Source organism: Plectropomus leopardus, chromosome 3 (genome assembly GCF_008729295.1).
Source record: "Plectropomus leopardus isolate mb chromosome 3, YSFRI_Pleo_2.0, whole genome shotgun sequence".
NCBI lineage: Eukaryota > Metazoa > Chordata > Actinopteri > Perciformes > Serranidae > Plectropomus > Plectropomus leopardus.
The window spans coordinates 5,367,665-5,393,389 of record NC_056465.1 but is presented as its reverse complement, the minus strand read 5'-3'; the positions used below and the strand labels follow the sequence as shown (position 1 = coordinate 5,393,389).

Sequence of the window (25,725 nt, the reverse complement as noted above, 5' to 3'; positions counted from 1 at the left end):
AAGTCGGGCAGTCCATAACAGTGTCCGAAACTGACAGCCAAGACATTAACCTAAATTCAGAGGTGTAATCATCTCAACCGGGAGGTTATTTCAGAGTTAGGGAACTGTGAGAGCAAATGATTAATCTGAATGCACAATTTCTTCTGTTTAAAGCAGGGATACTCAGCTAGCTTTGCTTTTGGGAGGGGGGGGGCACTTTTGCAAAATGACAGGAGGCCAGGGGCCAGTTACAGCAGTTCCATGCATGTTTCTAGGATTTTAGGACATTTCAAGGATTTTAGGATGTTTGTCAGATTTCAGGACATTTCTCAGACCAATAAAAGATTATAGTAAAGACGACTTAAAAAAAAGACCAAACCACTAACCAGTAAACCAGTAAAAGTAAAAACGCACCTGAGTTAAAACCAAAAATGTACTTGATCTCCATGGATTTAGGTGAGATTTCAACACGTGAATGAGGTGAAACCTTTTGGTATAAAGTGTTCCGGTATAAATTCATTTCTTCTGACTCTTGGCTTCTTACACAGGCATTATAAAATCCTCCTCTTGTTCCTCTGTACATATCCAGCCTCATTAAGCGGAGCAGAGCAGCCGTTACTGCCCGCCTGGATGAGAAAGAAGTGTCTTGCTGAGAGAAAGCAGTGGGACTGGGAAGTGATTTCCAGGGCTTGTGATGTAAGGTCAAAGCCCTTTCTATTGTGAGACAAAGAGATGTGCACGCATTGTTTTAACTTTCTCTTGAAGATTTCAGAGCGCCTGGTGGCTGAGTGGATAGAGGGGCACCCCATGTGCAGAGGCTGTGTCCTTGCCACAGTGTCCACAGGTTCGAGTCCGCCTCGGTCCTTTGCTGCATGCCCCCCCCACTCCACCCCTTTCACGCTCACACTGTCCTGTCGATCAAAGGCTATAAAAGCCCAAAAAAATAATCTTAAAAAAAAAAATTTTGACCTCAATTTGGACTTGACTAACGTGGTGCTCCCATCCGAGCTTTGTCAGTCTGTAACAAACACCGTTGTGTTTAATTTATTCAGGCTGAGCTCTCCTGCTGTCCTGTCTGAGGAGGCTGACACACACACACACACACACACACACACTCTCTCTGGAACACACCGTCAGCACAATGCGCAGACAGAGCAGCACACAAACTGTCAGCATAATGCAGAAACACACACACTCAGCTGTCATCTCAATACACAGGCCTCATGTTTGTATTTTCAGACCCAAGTGTTGCTCAGTTCAGTTCGCTGTCTTTCTCTCAAGCTTTCTGTAATTGCTTTTGTCTTGTCTTTCTCACAAACTCTCCTCTACTCGTCCGTCTTTGCAGCCAACAGACGTTACATTGGCTTGTGTTATGTTTATATAATTGTTGCTCTCTATTCCTAGCACTGCCATTGTCACTCCAAACCTTATTTGCCCTCATTGTTTGCTCAGGTTCAGTGTATCTGAACACGCATGCTCCGAGCAGAGATATCAGCCAGGCTGCTGTCCAGACAGACGGCCAGCTGGCTGCAGGACAGTCAGACTAACAGTAGAGCTCATCAAGCTGATGAATGAAGTCACACAGACAGGAGCTCTTTATCTCTGCTCCTTTATTACACAACGCAGATGACGTCCTCGTCTGGCACAACAGCCCGTGTGTGTGTGTGTGTGTGTGTGTGTGTGTGTGTGTGTGTGTGTGTGTGCGTGTGCAAATAACTTCCTATTCCTGTTTTTTCATTTGCATGTATGTCTTGGCTGTGACTTTATCACATACGTTGTTAGTGGATGTGAGTGAGTGTGCACATTTGTGGTTCGGGTTTACATCAGTTGTTTTTGATAAAGCAAATAAACTGTAAATAAAAGGAGAGTTCCATAAAATATATACAACTCTCTGTGGATGGAGAGCTTGGCGGCAAAATGAAGGGCCACATTAGAGAAGAAATGACCTGCTTTACCAGCTTTAACGCTCTGACTGCAGCTGCACAATGTAACACATACTTTTGATGAATTATTCAAGGATTTTATAAGTCTTATCAGACTTAAGGTTTTCAATGTATGACAATATGATGAAAGTTTATTTCCATCGTTAGTTAATGCTGATTTTTTCTACATTGATTGGTTAGTTTAATGTATGAAATGTCACAAAATAGTGAACATTTCCTGTTACAATTCAAAATGCAGCAAATTCTTACTTTAGGAGTTTAGATGGAGAAAACGTATGGTTGATTAGATTCTGATTATGTTCTGTCTTTTGGCTATTATAGGTGTTTTAAATTATTTTCTTACCTGAAAGAGAGATGGAGCAGGGGACCCCTCTATAGTATAAAATTACATTATATATTAAACCTAGCAGAAGAAGGTTGTCAAGCAGAAGGTCATGTCATGGGTCATGTGGCTGCTGACTTGACTTGTATTTGCTTTCCAGTGAAGTGATGAAAGAAGCTCCATTGTTGTTGCAAAAGACAAAATATGTTGGATTAATGTTAATGTGTATTTTCAGACATATTTAAATTTGTGAGAAAAAAACCCGGCTCCCCCCGCAGTAACTCTTCCCATACCCCCTTTTTGAAGGCCCAGGGTCTAATCTAATCACCTTTTTCACCTTTTAAGTGCTTTGCAGACATAGGTACAGACAAAACTAGGATCACCATGCATTTCTATGAGATGCTACATGATATACTTGTTATAATGAAGTCATGTTTTCTTTGCAGAGTTTCAAACAAAAAGGAATGAATACAAGACTGTTTTTAATCTAGCTGCAAGTGAAGGATTAAAGCCTGTCCTGACAGCTGGAAGGCTTTTACTGTGAAGCAGCTGCATGGACGATTTAGTTATCCACCAAATGCTAACCTGTGGCTTCGTTAAAGTTACTGTAGATCAGGATATTGTTTTTGGTACATACTTTTCAGCCAACCCTAACAATGGGGTTTTAGAGTGTTGTTTGTTAGTGATAATTCAGCCTTTTAATCTTCATGATATTGCCTATGAGATTACTATCACACCATTGAACAAGTTCATTACAACTCATATTTTATTCATACTGTGCAGTAATAAAACTCACAGTACAAGCTTGTATACAGTATACAGTATGTCTGTGTGAAGGGGCTCTGAGGTCAGAGATAATATTTATTTTCAGCCTCTCAGCAGTCAGACGTTGTGTATTTCCATATCGTCATGTTAGACTGAACGTTGCTCTGGAATGTGAAACGATAACATGCCGATGTAAAAGTGTCCAGTGTAAACTCTCAAATTACTGTTTGTGTATTCAGATGCATGTGTACCTTTGTCACCTTTGACCCATCACTTCGCAACTGTTTGACTTTACAAACCTTCAGTCAGTGCCACGTTAAATCACTCTGTATTATGTGATGTTTTTCTGAACGGAACCAGTTTGAGTGTATGTGCATCTCCACGTTTGACTTCTTTCATTGTATATGGCCTATAGACTATATAAAGAGTGAGTGTATTTACCGTAACGTCACCCACTGGTTTGTGGACTCCCGTTTTTGAAGCCTTGAGTTCGGCATATCAATTTTCCTGTCAAAGCTGTCTCAAAGCAACCCCACCCTTAACTATGCATAATATTCATTTCTTAATAAAATGCTAACAGTTGTCATGAATGGGAAAATTATCCAGAGAGACCAAAACCATTTTCTGTTCATGGCTGTAAAAATGTTTTTTTTTTTCTGCTATACAGTTGGACATTTTAACATGCGGGTCTTTGAGTATTGACTCTTTGACGGCAACCTCAGGTGGTCATTAGAGGAACTGCAGTTTTGGGCACTTTCAGTTTGGCTTTGTTTTTCAGCCCTGGAGGTTGCTGCTTGGTATGGCCATATGGAATTACTATTTGCACATTTCATTAAAACTAAATGAATAAATTTGTGGTAATTATGAAAACTCCATAAAAATTTAATGTAGTTGAAAATATTGTTAAAGTACTCCCTACAGCACAGACTGTTTTGTAGTTTAGCAATTTATTGTTTTGTTAAAATTACTTTGTTTGGGAACATGACTTCCAGATCTTTTATCCCTTCGGCAGTCAGACTTTTAAATTCTGTAAGTGTTATACATGTATATATGGTGTGGTTTATATTGTACTTTTATATTGTGCATTATATTAACTACTGGCACTTTATTCTTATCCCGGTTCCCTGGCTCCTGATGCACTTTCCGGGTTATATATTGTGAGTGCTGTTAGATTTTGGTAGCTGGGCTTTAATGAGTTTTAGTTTTAGTGCCTTGCAGCTTCAGTTTGATGTGTCATATTGGTACCATTATGGAAGGGCTTTGTTTGTTTAAGCAGTTCACAGGATTTTGACATGTTACAGACAAAAAAATCTATAGAAAATATTCTGTCCAATGTTACGAGCCATTTTCAGTTGTCCACTCATTCTGCAGCATCTTGTAAAGACATGCAGAAGGTCAGGTAACTGGGTCTCTGGTTTTGACAGGGCTCAACAAGCCTGACGCTGTCAGCTATAAACAGAACACTATCAGGGCACTGAGTGTTTCTCTGGTCAAACAGGAAGGGTGGAAGGTCAAAGAAACACTTTTCTCTTTTTATACGACTCAGAAAAAGATTTATAGAAATAAGAGAAAGAAACTGCTGCTCTCGGCAATTCCTCGGCATTGACAGGGACAGCAGAGGCCACAGCTTCAATTAACCTCCAATACAGCAGAGACATAAAACAGAACAGGAACAGGCTTTTGCTTTAATTAGTTGTGTATGGAGCAGAGAAGAAACAGCCTTGCTTGCTTCTCTCTTCTTCATCCTCACTCTTTCTTCCTGTTTTCTTGACTCTGGTTTCTGCACTTCTTGTGTTTCACAGTATCTCTTTCTGTGGCTTGAAACACAAGTAACAGAATCCAGTGTTTCCTTTTGTTCAAGGCAGACACATTTATCAATAGTTGAGCTCATGGACTGTAGTTCTCAAGTGGTAAAAATGAAAATATGGACTTGAGTGGTTGAACTAAATACTTTTACTGCTACTCCTAAAAATAAGAATAAAAGATTTTTTTTGACCTTTTAAAATATATTTGCTCAGCATCAAGATGTTAGCATTGTCAGTAGGCGGGTTTCCATTAACCCTCAAATTGTGCAAATGGAAATTGCGAATATAAATTTTGCCTAATGGAAACATTTCAGTTAAAAAAACCTCCCATTTATCAAAAAGTTTTTACAATGGCACGGGTTGGTATTTCAGGTGATTCAAAAAAGCCATGTTTTGCAAAGCTGCAATGGAAGCACTTGTTCTATTCTTTTTTTAAAAAAAGATATTAAAAAAAGGACAGCACATGTGTGAAGGGGGGAGAGAGAGAGGGGGCGACATGCAGCGAAGGGCCAAGGCTAGAGTCGAACCTCCGGCCGCTGCGGTAAGGACACAGCCTCTGTACAGTGGGCGCCCGTGACTAACGTGACCTACCAGAAAATAAAATAAGAAAGGCGTACTCATCTACTGCAGGGCCGTATACACGGCTCTGGTCCACTGGCACTGGGAAAGGAGTCTATTGGCTGTTTTTAAGCCAGTTTTCCTGTGTTTAAATAACCTGCATATACACTCTATTGTGAGTGGAAAAGGCTTTAAGTTCTAGTCTGTTCACGTGAATGTGGCACTGAATTGCCATTTTAATGTTTACCTTGACTTTCCTCTGATATAAGTCAGGACTCTCCATCTGTCTGACATTAACAGTCACTCATTAAAGTTACTCCTACACTCCTATACTGTAAGTTAGTGCAAGTCAGATGATAAATTTGGTTAATTTATTTTCATTTCCAAAAGTTTTCTCTTAGCGAAAGGTTTTTAAGGAGCATTTTTAAGGAATAGAATGAGTGATAAGGTTGCGGATAGACTATGATCTTGGGAATTGGTGTTATTCAGAGCGACCACCAATTGCCGATGCCTTGCTGATGTCAAGATGATATTTGGCTGGTTTTCCCAATTATGTAATAAATTATTATTGATATTTGTGGTAGTATTAAAAGAATATTAACTTTAATTTGCCCTGTCATTGCTTGACGTGGCATCCCCCAAATATAATTGGCACCAACATGCACGTACACGCGCGCTGGCATGCACACACACACGCACCAATCTACTGACTGGCATTTAAGCACTTTAACTACTGTCCTGTTAAATAGGCATAATATGGAATGTGCAGCATGAATGACTGTAGTGTTGGTTTGTAGTTTTTATTTAATTTTCAAACAGTAGTCTTGTGATGTTGTTATTCAGTCTGCATAGCATAGCAGACCAGGAGCAAGACTGCTTGATAAATCTAGGTCCTCTGTATAGAGCTCCATTGTTGCCCACAAACTTTTAAGAACACATCAATGAGCCACATTGTTGCTCTGGTGACATCTTATTAGCACAAACACACACTTAAGTTACTCAATCCCTCATACACTGTCCTGCAAAAAATAAGCAGCTATTTTAAGAAATAACCCACACTTTTTAAAAAACAAAAGTATATGTTTGTTCGGTGTTAAATAGTTACTTCTTCAAAAGGGACAAATTGGCTTTTAGCTGAGAGACAGAAAGAGAGAGACAGATTAACAAAATATCCGTCTTTTAAAGGGATCAGTTTAACCCTCTGGAACCTGTATTGACATCACTTTTCTTGTGGTGCGTTCAGATGCATTTCACAAGCATTTAAACCTTCAAACCTCGAGCAAATTGGTTTGATTTCTTTTGAAAACGTGGAAAAGTCAATAAGCAACTTGGTGAGAAATGTCCTGCAAATTGCAGGAAATTAGTAGATTTGGGGAAAAAAATTCAAATAAGCTAGGGGAAAATGTCCAGAAAAAACTTAATCTAGAGTTATAATTATGGTATGATTAAAATACTTTACAGGATAATTATCTTTTTTAAGCACCTTTTTCAGGCTATGCCCTTGTTGTTTTGTTGATTGTTTTTTTCTGCTTTTTTTCTTGTATTTTTACTGATTTTTGGTAATTTCTTCTTAAATTAGTCATTACCATCTTCCCTTGTTTTTGAAAGAAATCGAGCCAATTTGCTCAGGTTTCAAAGGGTTTTTGATCTCAGTACTTCAATTAAATGAATAGAAATTATTAAGGATGTTAGTAAACCATTAATCACATATAGCCATAACAAATATGAGAGGTATTTCAGAGCCAACAAACCAGCGATGTAGCTGGGCCTCTGTGTGTTTCTTAGAAGCAGCCAGTGGAGCGCCAGTCGGTCGACCCAGTCAGTCAGTAAGCTGGTGTCAGTCAGTCTCATTGTGGCTGTGTGAACATTCCTCTCTGTGGCCCCTTATGGCCTTTGCTCTCATTAACACAGAGGCTCTGACCAGGACCGGGACCCCCAGACGGAGTGGGGAGGGGCCTCACACTGTTTCACCAACATTACTCAGGGTCTGGTTTCTCCTCACAAAGAGAGAGCGGATTCTGAACATACTGATCCGTTCTCAGAAACACAACATGTTGTGTCCATGCTGTACTGTCATGGCTGATGCACACAGGAGACAGACACAGCTCCTTCTCTCCTCTAACTGTTACCAGAAGTGCTGGTATTTTTCTTAGTTATCCAACCCATCCATCCCTCCTCATTAACAATCTCTCATCTCTTTGTGAGTCATCTGTACATGGCTCTTTGCGGAGCGTGGGAGGACACCAGCCACTCTGCCTTCTCTTCGCTTTCTGCCATGAAATCTCTGCCTCCATTTCCCTTTCTGTCTGTCTCTGTCCTCATTCTCCCTTTTTTTCCCTCATTCTGTCTGTGCGTCTGTTTATTGCAGAGGCTGCGCTTAGATAAAAATAGTGTCCTGGTTTTTAGCTTAGGCTGTTTATGCATTATCTGTCATCCTGTCTTTACTCAGATGCAACGTTAATGACATTCAACTCCAAACAGCCCTCAAAAAACCTGGTTTTTCCTGGAATTAGTTTGCCACTAACAGTTACATTCTTTATTGGTAATCTGCTTTCACTTGATCATATCATACCAATAAAATTGTCCAGGAATAGTGAACATGGACATTACAATAACCAAGAAACCAAGGGGACCAAACTGCTTCTTTTGTCCATCTAACAGTCAATAGTCCAAAATATTCTTTTTACATTGGTATTGTGTAAATTATTTAAAGGGTGTGCTTATCTGCAATCTTCTCCGTGTCGTAGTAGTCTTTTACAGATTTGGCAGCACTGATCGTGCCTAACCAGAAAACCTTGTAAAGGAATCGAAAAGTTTCCCTAGTGCAGGTCTAAACACAATCTTAACTAAGCATATGAGCATATAAAAGCAACACAAAAGCCTTCTAAACAAGATAATGTGCATGTAAGAACATTACTCTCACTAGCACTGTCTTTCGCCGTGTTTTTGAGTTCATATTAGAATGTTTCCAGAAGGGGGAGGGAGGGGCTGCGCGTTCAACGCTGCTTCGTCTGTAGGAGGTTGTTAGTGCTAAATTTGGTTGATGCATTACAGTCTGACAGTATTTATCCTGATTTAAAATCACAGTAATCATTCCATTTTACTGTGATTATCATGATAACCAGCAACGGTTACAACCTTAGTCGGTGTATTATCTTTAGTACATGGCGGTTGGCATGCTCCTCTTTGGAGAAGTAGACAGGAGTACCAGGGCACAGAAGCTAAGCAACATATTGCTTTGACCGCCATGATATTTTGGTTCCGCAAGTCGCACAATAAGAAAAAGTAACTTATTAGAGGCAGACCAGTAGAAAAGAAACGTCTTGTGTTCTTTGAAGTAAAATAAGTTTGAAAGCTGTGGACAGGGCCAGCAGCAAAGTGTACGCTATATTTAGGTTTTTAGTGCTTTGCCACTAGACCGCTCATCCCAATAGATGGATCCCAGTGGATGAGCTGTCTAATAAAGTTGTTGTATCGCCCTCTTCAAAGCCACCAGAATCCTTTGACAGAAATAGAAATTTTACCTCTCAGCCTCAATTGTTGAGTCTTTTGTGGAATTGTGAAGGTTAGTCCCACATGTTTTCCTATGAAAATTGAATGCATCCAAATTTGTGCATATCCCATGTATTATGAAAGGCTGGGATCACATGACCAACTATATTTCTTTTCCTTAACCTAACCATAGTGACTTTTATTGCCAAAAATCTAACCTCTGTAACTGTACTTCATTTAAATAACTTCGTTAAGGATGAAACATTGTTCATGCGGTACATATTCGGATGAAATCATACAAACTGTTTTGCGTGCATTTTCGTATGATATACAAAGCCTTCTATGAGCATATTTCGTATTGTATGACTTTTAAAACTGAACTAATGTAACATCCACAGCAGTTCATGAGTTGGTATGTATCAATGTATTCATGCAGAAATCTCAATCAGGTCACACGGGAAAAAATGTATTAGTAGAAGGGTTAAATAGCATTTTAAGGCTAAAACACACATACTATGAACAAAATTAGGAGACTACTGGAAGTCTACAGAATTATATAATTTACTTAAAAAAATATATACTCCAAGGGGCCAAAACTATGTGGACACTGCTGTCCAAATACTTTGGTTAACTTTTTATCTGATTTTGTCTGATTACTGCAGCATACTTCGACAGTAGTGTTCTTCCAACTTTATGTCCTGGTTGTCCTGTTCCTGTTTCAACATGACAATGCCCTTTTGTACAAAACTGTACAGAAATGGTTTCCCTGTTTTGGTTTGGAAGAACTTGACTTGTCTGCATCTGAATCTTATCCAACACCTTTGTACACCAGCTGCGAGCTAGAACTGATCAGCCAAAGTCAGTGTTGGACGACACTGATGCTGTTGTGTCTGAATGGGAGCAAATCCCTGCAGCCAGGTTTGAGACTGAAAGCAGATGAGTGTAGGCTGTAAGAGCAGCACATTTATCACCCAGCTATCATATTTAATTGTAATGTTTGCATGTTTTCACATTTTAAAAGATAGAGCTGGTGGATATTGAACAAGAGGAGACCTGTCTGTATTTAAATTCATCATGTTGAATAAGTAATCATCCAGAGTCTCTGATCAGTGCGCTCATGATTAATTCATCCATACACAATAATAAAACATGAACCACAGATTGCTCTGTGTGTGTGAGTGTGTGTGTGGTGTGAACACACCCTCTTGTTTTGATTAGAGCTAGCGAGGCTGTGGCGGCGAACACAGTGCAGAGGAGCGAGGGAGGGAGAGGCGGAGCACCCGTCGTCCCTCCATTCATTGCGAGCAAAGTCTCTGTCTCCTGCTCACGCCTCCACAGTGAGAGAGAGAGAGCGGGAGAGAGAGAGGGGAGAGAGAGAGAGAGAGAGAGAGAGTTTGATGAAAGAACGGGGGAGGAGTCACAGCATGTGAGCATACTGACACATCAGAGAGAGCAAAGAAAGCAACAACAGAAGAGACGGAGAGATTTAAAGAGCAGGAGAGGAAGGAAGGGATCTGCTCGGAGGCCACATCTGCACTTCTCTCACAGGGAGGACAACAATACCTCCACTCGTCCTTCCACCCTCGTTCCTCCTCTTGTGTTTTAACTCTCAGCTGTGCCGGATCTCCTCCTTCCTGCAGCCTTCTGGAACAACACCAAAGACTGAGAGATACAGGAGAGGATGCAGGAGAGGATGGCAGATATGAAGAGATGACTAGTGTGTGTGACAGGCTTGCATGTGGAGGCGACAGTTGTGTGTGTGGGAGTCCCTGAGCTCCTGCCTGCTTTAACCAGATGGAATCTGGCCCGGCCGGTTGGCATGGAGATGGATGCGAGGTGCCTCCTCGCTCAGTGGACCGCTGCTAGCAAACAAACAACCTCTTGTTTTCTGTCTGCTCTCTTCGTCGCCAGGCGAGACCAGCAGCTCTAAGCGTCTGCAGTGTGTTTTAGTGCTTTTTTGGATTCCCTCTTCTCTATTCTTTTCTTGTCCCATACAGAAAAAAGTGATTGAGAACTCTGTGGACTCACTCATAAATCCACACACTCCTGACTGATGCCCTTGTTAAAAGAAACTCTTAAAAGCCGGCTCCCTGTTTGTGCTTTAGCAGCAATTTCGGGACCTCGTTTGGGACAGATCGGCTAAGCCAGAGGGCTGCAAGCTGGTGCCTTCCCCATTTACGTTTGGCCTCCCCTCAGTCCTCTTCTCCCTCCCTCCGTCCATCCCCGAGGCCCCATTGTCATCATTAATTTCTAGTGCGAGTCGCCCATGAATAATGGAGGCAGCAGAGTCTCCTCTGGACTAGTGCCTTAAGGGTGGGAGGCAGAATAAAAAGGAGAAGACAACAGAACAGGAGGTTATAAAATAGAGGAAGAGCGGAACGCCGGAGTGTGAGCTCTCTACCTCTGTAAGAGAGCGAGGCGGAGGGGTGTGTCCAGCGCTGAATGGATGAATGGAGAAGCAGCCGACGGAGGCTGAGCTCAGGAACAACACGTGCTCTGACGACGAAAGAGAGGAGAGGACGATCCTCGTCCGTTTACATCCAGACCGCGCCTTCCTCTACAACCAGCTGGAATAAACAAAAGAGATAAAGGAAAAAGAAACAGAGCAGTGATGCTCTGATCCAGAACCAAAACGCAGAAAGCTGCAACACTTTGCGCTGCTTTTAATTTTCCTCCTTACAGTGTCTTGTCTTTTTGAACATTTGTTGGAACAATTCAGAGATGGCCACATGGAAATCCCTGAAGCCTTGAGCTCTACATTTTTGTTCCACTTTAATTAGAAACTCACTCATCTTGACACAAATTCTCTTGTGAAGTGTGCACCGGATTGCTCTTCAAAGGACCGAACCAGGTCTGCTCATCTCAAGACTCATTTGAAGAGGCGTCAAAGAAAAATCAAGGCCTGTAAAGCTTTTACAGATCTGGAAAATGAACAGAAGGGACTGTTTAGAAAAGAGGACAGTTGCTTAGATAGAGGATAACTTCCTTGGCAACTCTGTTTTTGAATGACATGACCTTTTGTTAACAGTTGATGGACAAAGAAAGGAGGAGGTTGTAATGTAACTTCCTCCATGTGGATGGACTTCGTAGAAAGTGCCTGAACTTTGTAGCTTTGTAAAAAGAAAACCAAAAAGAAGATACCCGAGCTCACAGAATCATGGATGACTCAAGTATTTTGAGGCGCAGGGGACTTCAGGTAAGAGGCAGCTCATTGCTTAAGAGTGGAGCTTAGGATTCCTCTGTAGTTCACTTGGGTCAAGGATCACCCTTTGAGAATTTGAATTGATGTAATTGATTGTGTGAAGGGTTAAAGGAAAGAATGTGGGTATGAAAAGATGCATTTTATTCATAAAGATAGATGGATAGAATTCTGTACACATTTTGAGATTTACATCATAACATTTCCAGCTGGTATTATTGAAGAAAGTATACATGCGATCTTAACACAGAGAGAAACACACAAACACACACAGCATTTCACCAGACCTAACCACTTTCTCTCTGGTGGTAATCTGTCAGTGAAGCCACAGCACAGTGAGAAACAACAAGCCATCATGTATGAGAACACAGAAAGACACAACATCATCTTTACAAATTTAGAAAGACATTTAAAAAAAATCTCTATTTAATTATAAGTCTCTATTTATCAATCCACACAATCCCAGGCAGCCTCCTCATATTCCTCTTTATAGACAATACTCACAATTAAGGAGGGTAGCGCAGGATGGCCATATCACAGCACCCATGGAACAGTTTAGGGGTTGAGTGCCAAACTGGCAAATCTTAAGCTGCAAGACCACATTTGATACTTGGTCCATACGAGAACTTGAACCACCAACCTGCCGGTTCCCAAGTCTAGTCCCTACTGATACCCCTTTTTTATCATGGAACCGGTTCCATTCTAGTTTCCGCACCTCATTTTGAACTGTTCAGAGCATTTTAACCAAAAATAAGTTGGTACAGACCCCAAAAAGCTGGTTCTCATCTTAAACTACAAATAACAGGTTTGGAGTAAAAAAAACCCCAAACATCTGTAATTACAGAAAAAAAGTTGGCAGGTAATCCACATCATCTGCAATTTTGCTATTGCTGTTTACTTCTGTTCTGCCCCCTGTTGATGACACATCAGTTGGACGCAAATCTGGTAGAAATATGGGCTGGATAGCACGAAGGTTTCAAGAATCCTGGACAGAACTTGTTCAAAAACCAGCGCTAATTTGGTGGGAAAGAGGCAAGACTGAGCTACTGCTGCAGCCCCTAAATGGAACATACTAACGTACTTACATCTCTCAACTAGTTATCTGAGAACAATGAAAATGTTTTCAACCACATCAGAGGCAGTTAATGATTGCCAATTTGCGTGGTATGGAAATTGACATGAAGAGCATGTTAACATCTTGTTTAAGCTTTAACACTTCACTGCATTAAAACTTAGTTTGATTAAGTCATATATTAAGCAAAAATCTGACGATCTTTGGCTTTTGGACTGTTAGTTGGACAAAACAACCAATGAGGAGATGTCTCCCTGGGCACTGGAAACTTGTTTGTGGCATTTTTAATCATGTCATGTCATGTCAGTTTTTACACTTAAGCATCACAAAATATGAATTAGTCAACTAACAAATCAGCAGTTTTGTAAAAAAAAAAAAAAAAAATATGATATTATGTACAGCAAACCGCAACTCAAACCGCAATATCCAGAAAACATGGTGTTATGTAAGAGTAATACCTATAGTATCTCAAAGAAAGTTACAAGCCTTTGCAAGTTGATATTTATTCCTGTTTTTATGGAAATTAGTTGTGTCCAGAAGGGTATGAAGACCATATAAAAAATAACAAATAAATCTTAAATACTGTGTCAAATGTTTAGCAGACATTTAAAAAATGCGATTTGGAGTAAATGAACCAAGAATTGCGATGGAATCAAAGAAATCAATGTTGAGAATATGGGGAAAAATATCGGTAGCACATTTAAAAATGTGTTTTTCATTTTCGCATTTATCAGATGTCATCCAAGTTGCGTGCTGACAGGATTTCAGGGCTGTAGATGGAGAGACTACAGTAATGTTGAGTCAGCAAGCACCAGTCTCCTCCCCCGCCCCCTGCACTACCTCACCCACCTCCTGAGAGAGGGTGGGGAGAGTTTTTTATGTTTGAGTCAGTTTTTAGCATTCAGCCTTAAATAACCTCCCTTCCCTCGCACTCTGAAGCTGCCAGGAGGAATAGCACAAGGTTCCACTGCAACACTGTGTTCTACATCCAGTATTTACAGTGTTTAAATAGCTTTGTGTGGAGAGGAAGTAGGCCTCAAATGAGGACACCAGGCAGGGAGAGATGACCTGAATTTGCTGAGATTCCAGGACTTCGCTGCACCTGTTAAGGCTTTAACTTCCAGATATAGATTTCACAATGTGAGAGGCCCTTGATGCCATATTTTACACAAAATGTAGCAAACTTTAATTAACTTTAATTCTTGTTTTATCATTAATATCATGAATACATACATTAAAACCACTGCAACAATTTTAAGATTTCATCATTTTTAACTCTGAAATAACAGATTTCAAAAAGTCTTCTGTGCTTGCAGAAGCATAGTCCTGAAATAAGACTTTTTGTTGGCCTTGATCTTGACTCAGTTTAGGTTTATTGGACTGTTGACTTGCACTTTGCCATTTTCAGTTTTAGACTGAAGTGGTTTGAAAACTCTGTCTGCATGTGTTGCTCTTGGGCCAGCAACGGGCGATAATTAACTACTGCTCTATTGATTTAAACGTTTCTGTTGTCCAAATTAAGGATCTCAACCAATTCATAAAAAACGCGACCAAAATTACCTATGTAAGGGTTTGTTTTAGACGTGTGACCAGTTTAGTTTATGTAATCTGCCGCAGTGGACACAGTTATTTGCTAAAAATTTTGATTACTACGTTACTACGAGAAACATATTCATCTTTAGGGAAATATAGGGTTGACAGAAAGACTTGCACATCAACTGCATAGAGATTACTCTGCTTAATATGTGATGAAGGGTAAGAAAATGGAGAAAGAGATAGGGCCTAGAATTAAAACAAGAGATACACCACAACTTTATGCAGTATTGCAGTGCAGCAAAAGGCTTTTTTGATTTCTTTTTGCACTTTATATACCTTATATCTTTTACCCACATGAAGGTGGTAAACAACTGCTCCTTGTTCAGTTTTGATCTCAGTTTTATTTTGCATTGCAAACTGCAGTGCAGCAGTACTTTGTTTCTGGAGTAGGCTAGGCATGTGTTTTGTTATGACTGAGTATTTTTTGCTGCATTACAGAGCTATATTACATCTTCACTGTCAACAAAGGTGTTTATAAGTAACACTTTAGATGATCATACAAGCCTGGAATAGAGGCCACGCAGCCTGTTGTTATGCAGTGGTTTCTTATAGGATGCCTTTTTATGCGTGCATGCTCACAAAAATGCAGGGCCTTTATAGTTTATATGGGAGAGATGCAAAGGTAGGAGGCTTCATTGTGAAATTAGAAGCATAAAGCAAATTAAATTAATAACTGCCTAACTTGTTAATAGAAAATGGGAAACTTGCAATGTGTATGCATGTGATTTTATAGACAGTTGATCCTGTTATGTGAAAACGTTGCCAAGCAGACAAACTCAAGCATTGACTGACAAATGCATATTTGTTTGTCTCCACACAGCAGTTCTGTCTGGACCTGGTGTGTTTGTTGGGAGGGCTGTCCTCTGGCACATTTTGTTTCTGTAAATCCCTTTTTGTGGCCGGGTGCCCACAGCTGGCTACCAGTACAGTCGGCTGGATGGATTTAAAACAAGTCCAACAATCTGAAACCTCGGCCCCTAGAGGCTGCAGTGTTGAATTGAACCAACTACACACTTGTAATTCAGCAACTCTTAGAACCTTATCAGTAGGGGTGATGGAATATAAAAGTTTGTCCCAAGGGTTGAGAAAGAGGAAACGTAATGGGGCCATGTAATCAAAAGACTTCATCCTTTGGGGAACAGAATTGTGATCAGGAAATACCATGGCCTTTTAAATTGTTATATTTTTGCCTTTCTCGTGGAAAATATGGCCTAAAGGTCAGGCGGTCTACAAAATCTTTCTCAAGAGTCCATAAGTGTCTAAGCTGCTTTAATGCAGATTAGGTCATTCGTTTTCGAGATAAATCGTCATGTATCAAAATTATAAAGGAACAGACATTTACGTCTGATGATTGCAAAAGAGGAAAGACCAGGGGAGTTCACCAAAAGTGCTACAATACTGCTTCTGGGGTTCACAAATACCCATACCAAATTTCACACCAGTCTAGCCAGTGGTTGTTGATATAATAACTGGAACAGTTACACAATGAATCCATTTGTTGATCAGCATAAAATGCGTCTCAATTTCAGCAATGAGAAAAGTAATTTATCTAATAAAATAGGTTCCATCTTCTCTAATGTGATGCTTTGAGGCTTGTTTCTACTTCATGAAGGCCTGCAAGTGATGACTATTTTAATGATCTATTACAGTGCCTATTAAACAATCATCAAATGACTGATATCAGACATAAGTGTCAACTCATTGTACTCCTTCTTCAGTCTTATATTGCGTCCACTCTAATTAATTTCTGTGGAAGAAGGCAATTTGATTTTCCCTAACCCATTACCAGAGGCCAACTTTTTGCCTTAATCTAATGTCATTTTAAGTCCACATTGATGCACAGCCATGTCAACATGTTTTTGTGCCAGGTTTTTAAGAGTGAAGCAAATCAAAGTTTGAAGAAACTACGATGTTGGGCAATATTTTGAAGACATGTGGAGTGGGCTGATTAAAGGTCGGGACCCAGGAAAGCTGAAACCAGGAAATGTTTGACATTTGTCTGCTAAATGATCAAATTTAAAACATCAAAAATGTTGCAGACATTTTGTTTTTGATAGACTACTTTCTTGTTTTTTTAGCACTTATGGCATATAAACTTTCTATATTTTATAGGTTATTTTGTAGAGAAAACTTCAAAGATATTTTACAAATAGATAAGTGGAGGATGGAAATAATCATTAGTTGCAATTAGGCTTGAGCCATGCCATGGTATTACAGAATACCAGGGTATTTAGAAATACCAAAGGTATGTCTTTCAATAATATCATAAATACAGGTGCTCCTTTTTTTGTTTTTTGCTCCTCTCATTGTATGTAGTGCACAGCATGCACCACTGGAGCTCGGTCTCTGGTCTCTACTGGTGAAACAGGCATCCGAGATGAAAGAAACTGAGACACCCAGTGGTAGGGGGTCAAGTTTCATGACTGTAAGCGGTTGGCAGCTAGCAATGGCAGGGACAGATTGTGGGAAATAACGGCATGTTTTTCTTACATCTAACTTGCTGAATTAAGGATTTATTTTGACCAAGCCGTATTCTGCGGTTAAATTTCAGGAGGGTGTCAAGATATGAAACATAACATACTGCCCAAGCCTAGTTACAATGCTACGTGAGATGTCTTATTTTGTGGACTGGACTGACGGATTTAATAGGGCATAAAAACCCACCAGCTTATGCTCACTATAACATCACATGTAGAACCTCAAGACTGAAGATGCTTGAGCATTATCTGGTCCTTGTGTGTCCTTGAAGCCCTGTAAGGCCATTCTTCCTCTAATTACCCAACTGATCAGATAGCATATAGCCTGAGGTCAGAGGTCACCACTCCATCAGGACTCTATCAGGCTCCTCTGATGGACTGAGGAGGATGGAGGATGTAGGGCAGAGTGGTGTTTAGAGACCAAACAGAGAGCAGAACTCCACCACTTGCCCTCTGCTGTAAGAGATGGTAAAGAGAAAATGAAGTCAGGGTCAGAGGTCAAACTGATAGCTACAGTGCTTAGTGTCTAGGTCACTCTGCTGAAGTGGAGGGGGTTACCACTTTCTATTTGTAGCTCTGTTTCCATTACAGGATATGGGAGTAAAGAGGGGAATATGAAGGGAGGAGGGGCTTAGGGACAGATTGATGGCTCCAGGCTGTTCATAGAGAATTACAAATGACTGAGAAACACAAAGGGCAAAACAATAAAACAGCTTTGTTTAAGAAAGGAGTCATTATTACAGAAGGGCCTAAGTGTCTGCACCAGCAGTGCTAGTCGGGTTTGTAATTCCTCAGAGGGGACTGTGGTTGAGGTAAATGGGTTAGGTTTGTTGTTTATGGTTTGGGTTTAACTGCAGAGTGAAGATGTGTCCATGTGGTGTGATATATGTACTTTTTATGACATACACATGGACAAGTAACAGCCATGCAAATGACATTGTTCACATACCTTTTCTTCACGACCTAAAACCCTGCCCTCACTGGTCATGTGCCAATTGCCTCCTGTGGAAGCATAGGATTTATTTCTGAGAATGTGCAACACACTGTGAACACCCCAAACACATGCAAAAGTGTTATTAAGAAAGTTCACTGGCTTAATGGTGTCTATTACCTTATGACAGACTGCGGTCAACAGCAAACCAACGTACAGCAAATGAGGAAGTAAAACTTCTTGACATGTACAAAAGGTTAGAAGACAATTAGCAATTCATAGCTGCCTACTCAGTTCACATTGTGTTTCACACGGAGTTAGGTAACCTTTCAGTGTTGTTTTTCTGTTGAATACTTTATCAAAGTGGAATGTAACAGGTTTGAATACATGGTCAGGTTCTCACACTTCATCTCTTATGCCCTGTTTATGCCTGGTTTTAACATGCATCCTACGTTATCCAGTCAGACATCGATGCAAGAAGTAAAGTAGTGTTTGTTATGGTGACAGCGCGCAAACACCTACCCGTTTTACCACAAGTTGAACTACATGTTGCGTGACTGTTTTGCCCTATGTAAGGAGATGTCCTAAATTCTGCTGACAGCAATATCTGTAGTTGTATGGACACAACCGCGAATGTGACTGGTGGGCATGCTAGTGAGCAGCCAGCGAGAGTGTGGGCATAATTATTACGGTAGATGTAGACCCTTGACTTTCTAGTATAAGCGGCATAAGCAATAATGAAATCTGAACACAGGTGGTCAGCTGGAGAAACATGACAGTTACAGCTGTGAACGGCAATGTGTCTCGGCTGTCCGCATTTGTTTGCATCACTGAAATGCATGTTAATAACATGTAGACAGAGGCTCATGGTAATATTTTCTGATCTTCATTCTTCAGTCTGCATTCCTTTGACTAAGCTATTGAAAACCGTATTAGAATCAGTACTAAAACTCAGGCATTAGGTAAACTGGCTGCTGGACATTATAAAAAATAAATGAAATTGATATTCTAACTTATTCAACAGCAGTGTCACACATTTGAAGTTTAGTGTGTTTTATATGATATCATACTTTTAGTCAGTGGTTACTGGAAAGCCAAAGGATTCATAATTAATGGATGAAGTGTTCAAGTAGATCCTTTGTAATAGTTTCTTTTGGATGATGTTATCACTTGATCCTTATAATCCCTGCATATACACTTTTTTTCTGTGTATTTAGTATCTACATCTGTTGAAGTACTTTTGATATCTCACCTTTACACATCTGTGAAGTTTATATGCCCAGACTCATTTTCATATTGCATTTTTTTTAAGTTGTCCTGCAGTTTGAGGGCCTGTGTTTTGGCCCCCTTGCTGTTATTTGTGCCAAGGTGTCCTTTAGCAAGATAATATCACCTCACTGTTTCACTCCTGCAGTCCAGCCAGATGGCACTAGTCCTATAGCTTCCCTGATCTAAAAATATATATAATGAATTAATACAGTATATGAAATATCCTTGATGGTGAGGAGGGAGTATTTATAAAAATATATATGTGTGTGCGTGCGTGTGCGTGCGTGTGCGTGTGCGTGTGTGTGTGTGTGTGTGTGTGTCTGTCCCTCAGCTTGTGCATGTGTGGTGAATGGGTCTGGAATGGGTCTGTGTGTGTGCGTGTGTGATCATGTGTCCTGCCGGAGTGTGAGAAGCAGGATTAGTGCTGCCATTCACAGCTCCAACAGCAGCCGGCAGTTTTCTTTTCCAGAAACAAAAGCCTGTCTGTTTCTGACTGTGTATTAAATCCAGAATCTTTATCGAGGCTCTGTGCTGACATCAGCCTGTCTGGGTATCAACATGCATGTGATGGGCTCCTATCAGGTGGCGTCTGCTTCCATCCTAAATTGCTGTCACAAGGATTTAGAGATGATTTTTCACCTGCGTATTCTGTGCTCCTTGTCTGCTCTCTCAAATTTCATGGAAATTAAATACAAGCAGGTTTCCCGATTTCCTTATTCCTCAGGGACTTTTTCCTTTGCAGAAGTAGCTCCAATGAAAAGAAAAAAAAATGTTGACAGTGTGTCACATTATCCAGTAACAGGGACACCGTCTCTGAAAAGACATGTTCCTATTTTCCCCTCAACTACATTGTATTAAAGTGGAGACAGAAATCTTAAAACTTCGACAAATAAAACCCAAACTTTCTGCATGACTAGAGCACAAAATCTGACAAAAATTGCATGAATTATTTAAAATTGAGAAGTTGCTCCAAATAAAGCTGCTGTAAAAACTACAGTGAATTAAAGAGTGAGCGGGAGTCTTTTCTGCCTTTGCTGCCTGATAATTGACCAGCGATCCAGAACACGGGTTCCATAGTGAAAGTGTCTGTATGGTAAACATTGACAGAGTCTCACAGGAAGATTACCACAGTCATCCACAAAAAGAGAACCCACAACAACTAACGAGATCGTTTTAGTTTTTACTTTTTTTAATCTGTAGTGTACTGTTGTTGACTGAAGAGCAATGTGCCATAAAACTTCAATTAAAAGCTGAGCCGCAGTTAAAAAATGCCAAGTTTCTTCTACTACTCGGGTGTGGTTAAATGATTTGTCAAATAATTGCAGGTCACAGAGGCTGGGTCTGGTCATCAGTGATGCTGTGAAACAGCTCTTCTTTACAGAAATTCTTTGGATGTATAAACCTTATAAAGCCCACTAGGTCATCCACTTACCAGCTTAAGACATTCCAGATGTTTTCTATGTTTTCTAGATGAAGTATGCAAATTTTCAAAATTTTGTTTTAGTAACTGAATTTTTGACATTAGTTGATAATCTGCCTGTAAATGCATGCACAGCTGTTATGCTGTATCTTGGTGGTGGTTGGCTGTATCATAGTGTGAAATCTAAATTCTACACTGGTGAGGTAGCTTAAGGTAATAACAACTTGCCCTTGGAGCCATTGGTACCTAAAAACTACGAGTTCTAGTCCTGAGTGGTGCAGATTAAACATGCTTTTGCCTCCTCAGTGCCGTGTGGTTTAGAAACACACGATTTCAAAGATATTTCAAGGATTAATTATATTCTTTGGCCTGGAAAATTCTATGGATCCTTATAGATTTGTTATTTGTCTTCCTCCCCTTCTTCATTTCCTCCTCCTCATCCTCCCCTTCTTCATCTTTTGTTTTTCTTTCTCATCCTCCCTTCCTGAACACTTTTCCATTGATATGTGTAGATAAGTAACAAGGCTTTATGTTCTTGCTCCTCAGAATGCCTTGAGCTTACTTGTTGCTGCTTAGCAAATATACTTTAGTTTGTTTCACTAAAACCATGAGCACCAAATTTTATTTCATTCAAATTAACTGACAAAAAAAGATGGAAAAAAAGCTCACTTCTACCTTTAAAGCAGAAGTCTGAATATGTGTCCATTCCTTGATTATTTATGTCCCTTTAGTCCATAAGAGTCTATCAGTCAAATGATTTGAAACAGTTCTTCATAACACTCAAACCAATTTACTGCCAACCTACCAATTTACTGCTAACTTTGTTTGGCAAAGGAGCACTGCACTTGAACTGGGAATCTCTCTCTGCCTCTCTTTCTCTTTAGATGCACTGTCTCTCGGAGATAGATCTTTATTTATTCATTCATTTATTTATTTATACATTTATAACAGGGACAGTGCACATTCATAAACATTTCTGTAATTGTGTCAGTTTGGCCAATTTTAATTTTAAACTCTAGTCCCCGGGGCAGGTGGGATTACAACTACAAAACTGCCAAAAAAAAGTCCTGTCCCATGCAGTTCCCTGTCCGAAATATTAACAGTTGACTTCAGAAATTTAAGCAAATGAAAGCCTGGAAGTGATGTTTTTCCATACTTTAATTTCGATAATAATAATACTAATAATAATAATAATAAATTTATTATGCAAAGATGGCAGCTGCTTCTGCGCAGAGTTTGATCTGTTTTGTGTTATGAACTAAATCTTACGTTTTCGACTGTTGGTCAGACAAAACAAGAAATAAAGGTGTGAAAAGTATCTGTAAATACTGTTTTGTTTTTTTCCTGTTCAAATTGTAATTGAACAGGAAAAAACTCCTCGATAATATTGGTCTAATTTATGTTTTGGTGGATGGTTCAAAGTACTATAGAAAAGAAGTCAGTCAGTGACACTAATAAAAACTAATTTTTTGTCATTCAATTGGGGAAAGTGCCATTGTGGATGATTTATCACAAACTGACACAGAATGTGAATTGATGTAAACTGCTGGATGTTATATTAGGTTTCTACAAAATGGAAACCTTTAGATTCGGCTTACCATTAGCAGAATATGAAGGTTTGAAGCTGGATGTTCTCCCCCGCCTTGGGAGTCACAGTTGACTTCCTTCCTTAAGTTTTATGTAGATGTGCTTTGGCATTTATGTCTTTTGTTCATCTTTTGTAATCATCATTCAGCCAGTGGATCCTCATGTCCATCCAAGACTTGAAGTGCTTTTATTGTTAGTCATCTAACATTGTCACTGAATTCATGAGCTACTCCTCCAGCTACTCCTTCCACCTAGCAGCTCTATATCTGTGCGTTTTGGTCTGTTGCTTGGACATAACGAGCACTTCAGCTACCCAGTGTGTTCCAAGCTGCTTTTTGGCTCTTAAGAACAGTTTGGCGGCACAGTGTAGGAGTTTAATGACACATATAAATCACACAGTGACAAACCAGACTACCTATAGAGGTGTTTAATATGTTCAACCTTCACATGTTTTTCTTTTTCTCCCCACACAGCTTTTCTCCGTGGCTTCCTTCTGCTCATTAGCTTCATTCATTTACCTCTCACTTTCTTTTTATTGATCTCGTTGACTCGTCCTTTTTCCTGCTCTCTTTTAATCATACACTATATTGGCTATAAGTTATAATGGTGCCCTGTGGAGGCATGGCTCTCAGGATGATGGAGAGATTCTGCTACCTCCCTCCTCCACCTCTTCCTTCCTCTCCTCCTCCTCCTCCTCCTCCGGCCACAGTCGACTGAGCGCGCTGCTCTCCCTCCCTCGCTCTCAGCCTTGTGAAATATTGATAACCCTGAGGTACCCAGGCTGAGAGAGGATGAAAAAAAAAAGAAATTTCACTTTCCCTTCTATGGCTTTAACCCCTGAACAGCCCTTCTTCTTACAGAGCTTATAGCTCAGCAGCTCTGGGTAATCTCGTCTTTTGGCAGAGAAACAGCGTCAAAGCAAAACAGGTTGAGTAATTCATGATAGGTGAGTGAGTGAAAGAGGGATTTTTAAACCCAGATGAGGCTAATGGACGGCAAAACCAGCCAAACAAGCAAATCTTTGGATTAGGAGTTACTAAAATTGTTGGGTTCAACGGGAGCGAGCGGCAGTCCTGCCAGAGCTCCTCTGGGAGTGGGTGATTGTGTTGAGTTTGGGATGGCTTGTTCACGGGTGCTGCAGACTAATGAAGAAGCAGGCAGGGACAAGAGGTCCCTGGCCTGCAGGCGCTCGGTCAGCTGGTACAATTTAAGGTTGAATATTATCAAGGAGACCAGTGAGTTCAGCAAGGTAAGACTTAGGACATTAGGGTGCTTTCCATTAAGTTAACACGTCTCCTCAAAGTAATCTGTAAGCAGAATGTTAATGCTGTAGTGCTGGAATTAATATGAACTGCTTCATATATTCTGTGCATTTTTAATCTAGAATAATTCATGAGGCTTTATAAAAATATCTAGTAACTACTAAGTTCAGCAGCCAGACAATTAGAACTCGCTTTAATGGATAAGTATGTGAGCACAAATGTGAGCATTATCACAGTGTTACAGTATACTGGGGTATTTAGAAGTCCTAATAGTGCATACACTACAGTATACACCACCAAGGCTCAGCACCGGTCTTTACTGGTGGAAAAGGAAGCTCAGCTGAACGACACAGTGACACCTAGCGCTGGAAGGAGAGGATACAGGACTGTAAACAGCTGGCAGCCAGAAATAGCAGTGAGAGACCATGGGGAATAACAGCATTTTCTTTGCATCGAACTTCTTTACATCTTGGTGAATGAAGGATTTATTCCGACCAAATCGTTGCTGGTGATTGTCGGAACAGTGGACTTACTAAGTAGACTACTAGCAAGAGTAACCAAGACCATTTGGGTTAGTTTTATTTTGTTTCTGGCAAGCTTTAATGGAGTGTGTTATGATGAGTTAACGAGGCAGTTAAGCTTCGTCAGTCTTTTGTGAGAATGTTGTATTCAAAGTTGTACAGTTGTATATTCTGAAGAAGTTAAAGTTTATTGCTATTTGAAAGTGTACTTGCATTTTTATGCTGTAATGTAGTCATTATTTTTAGTGAGTGGCATGGTCTCAAAATGACTAAAACAGTATTTATTCCAATTATTTCTTGAACAATATATAATCCAACAACTACTTAAAAGTATGACAACCAATTTTTTTGTGAACTTGTTATCAGTCATCAAAGTTATGTTTCTTGCTCCCAACATTTTATATGAAAAAGAGTGAGAGGGCTTTTGATTTACAAATACTAAAAAAACCCTTTTTTTTCACTCATACCAAAAGGTACCTGAACAATTTACACTGGGATATAGAGTGAGAACTTTTTATGTCAACTTTAACCACGGTGCTTGGGTAAATGTGCTTAACTCCACCAGAAAAGGTCTGAACAACACATTTAGGTTATATGAGTTCACGTCAAGTTTCTTCCAAACTAAAGTAACATCTTGTTTCCTCCAGTTGTTGATTTTCTCTCCCTGGAGCTTTTATCCCTATGTCTTTCTGCTGCTTGTGAATCGATATTCTGCCCCCGTGAAGCGGTGCAATAACTTGTGACCCGGTCCACTGCTCTGCTGAAATCACTGCAGCTGCTGCTTATCAAGAGCCCAGAAAATGCGCCACTATGGCTGCTCAGCACTATCTGACAATGCAGAGAGCTATTAATGGACTGTGTGCTCCAAGAAAAATGGACGTAATTTCTGCCAGCTTCCTGTTAGTCTATCTATAAAGCAGACGTGTAGAGGACAAAGAGTATTTAGTGCTGTCGGCTGGTGGGATCTCCGCGCAGCAGTGATTGATTGTCAGTGATGGAGCTACATTTCCATATTGAAATAACCTTGTCTCATAAAGTAGAATTAGCTCGCGTATTGTCCTGATTTGAAGTGTTCAGACAAATCAAGCTGCTAAAGACATCAACCTGGGCAGGCTTGGGCAGTATGTAATATTTCATACCTTTATATCTTCACAAAATTTCACTAGGTCATACGGTATGTGACAGTATAAGTGTGCTGCGCTTATCCCTCCCCAAGGTGTCCTGGTAACTTTCAGCTCAGCTGCCTTTTTCACTAGTAGAGACAGGAGACTGGGCTCTGGTGGTGCATGCTGTGCACTACATACAATGAGTTCAATAGAAAGAGGACCTGTATTCATGATGGTATTGAAAAACATCCCTCTGGGATTTCTAAATACCACAATGCCGTGATACCACCCAAGCCTACTTGGAAACATGATTGTTTACTGTATACAATGTCACAAAATACAAAAGATGCCAATCAGAAATAATAAGAATAGATAAGACAAATAGTATTAGTTACACCATGAGTCCCACAGTAAGACTAGA

At 40.1% G+C, this 25,725-nt stretch overlaps 1 protein-coding gene across 2 annotated transcripts in view; it reads left to right on the top strand.

Annotated features, from left to right (window-relative positions):
* The window catches only part of mast2 (microtubule associated serine/threonine kinase 2), a 179,037-nt gene that overhangs the window by 37,811 nt on the left and 115,501 nt on the right, over positions 1-25,725 (top strand). The window contains exon 1 of one of the 2 annotated variants that reach the window (XM_042513331.1): positions 11,890-12,060. The exons of the other annotated variant lie outside the window; for it this stretch is intronic. Within the exon in view, the coding sequence (XP_042369265.1) occupies positions 12,022-12,060 (39 nt within the window). The 5' untranslated portion in view covers positions 11,890-12,021. Of the gene's footprint in view, positions 1-11,889; positions 12,061-25,725 lie in introns of those variants that run through there. 2 annotated transcript variants of the gene reach the window in all.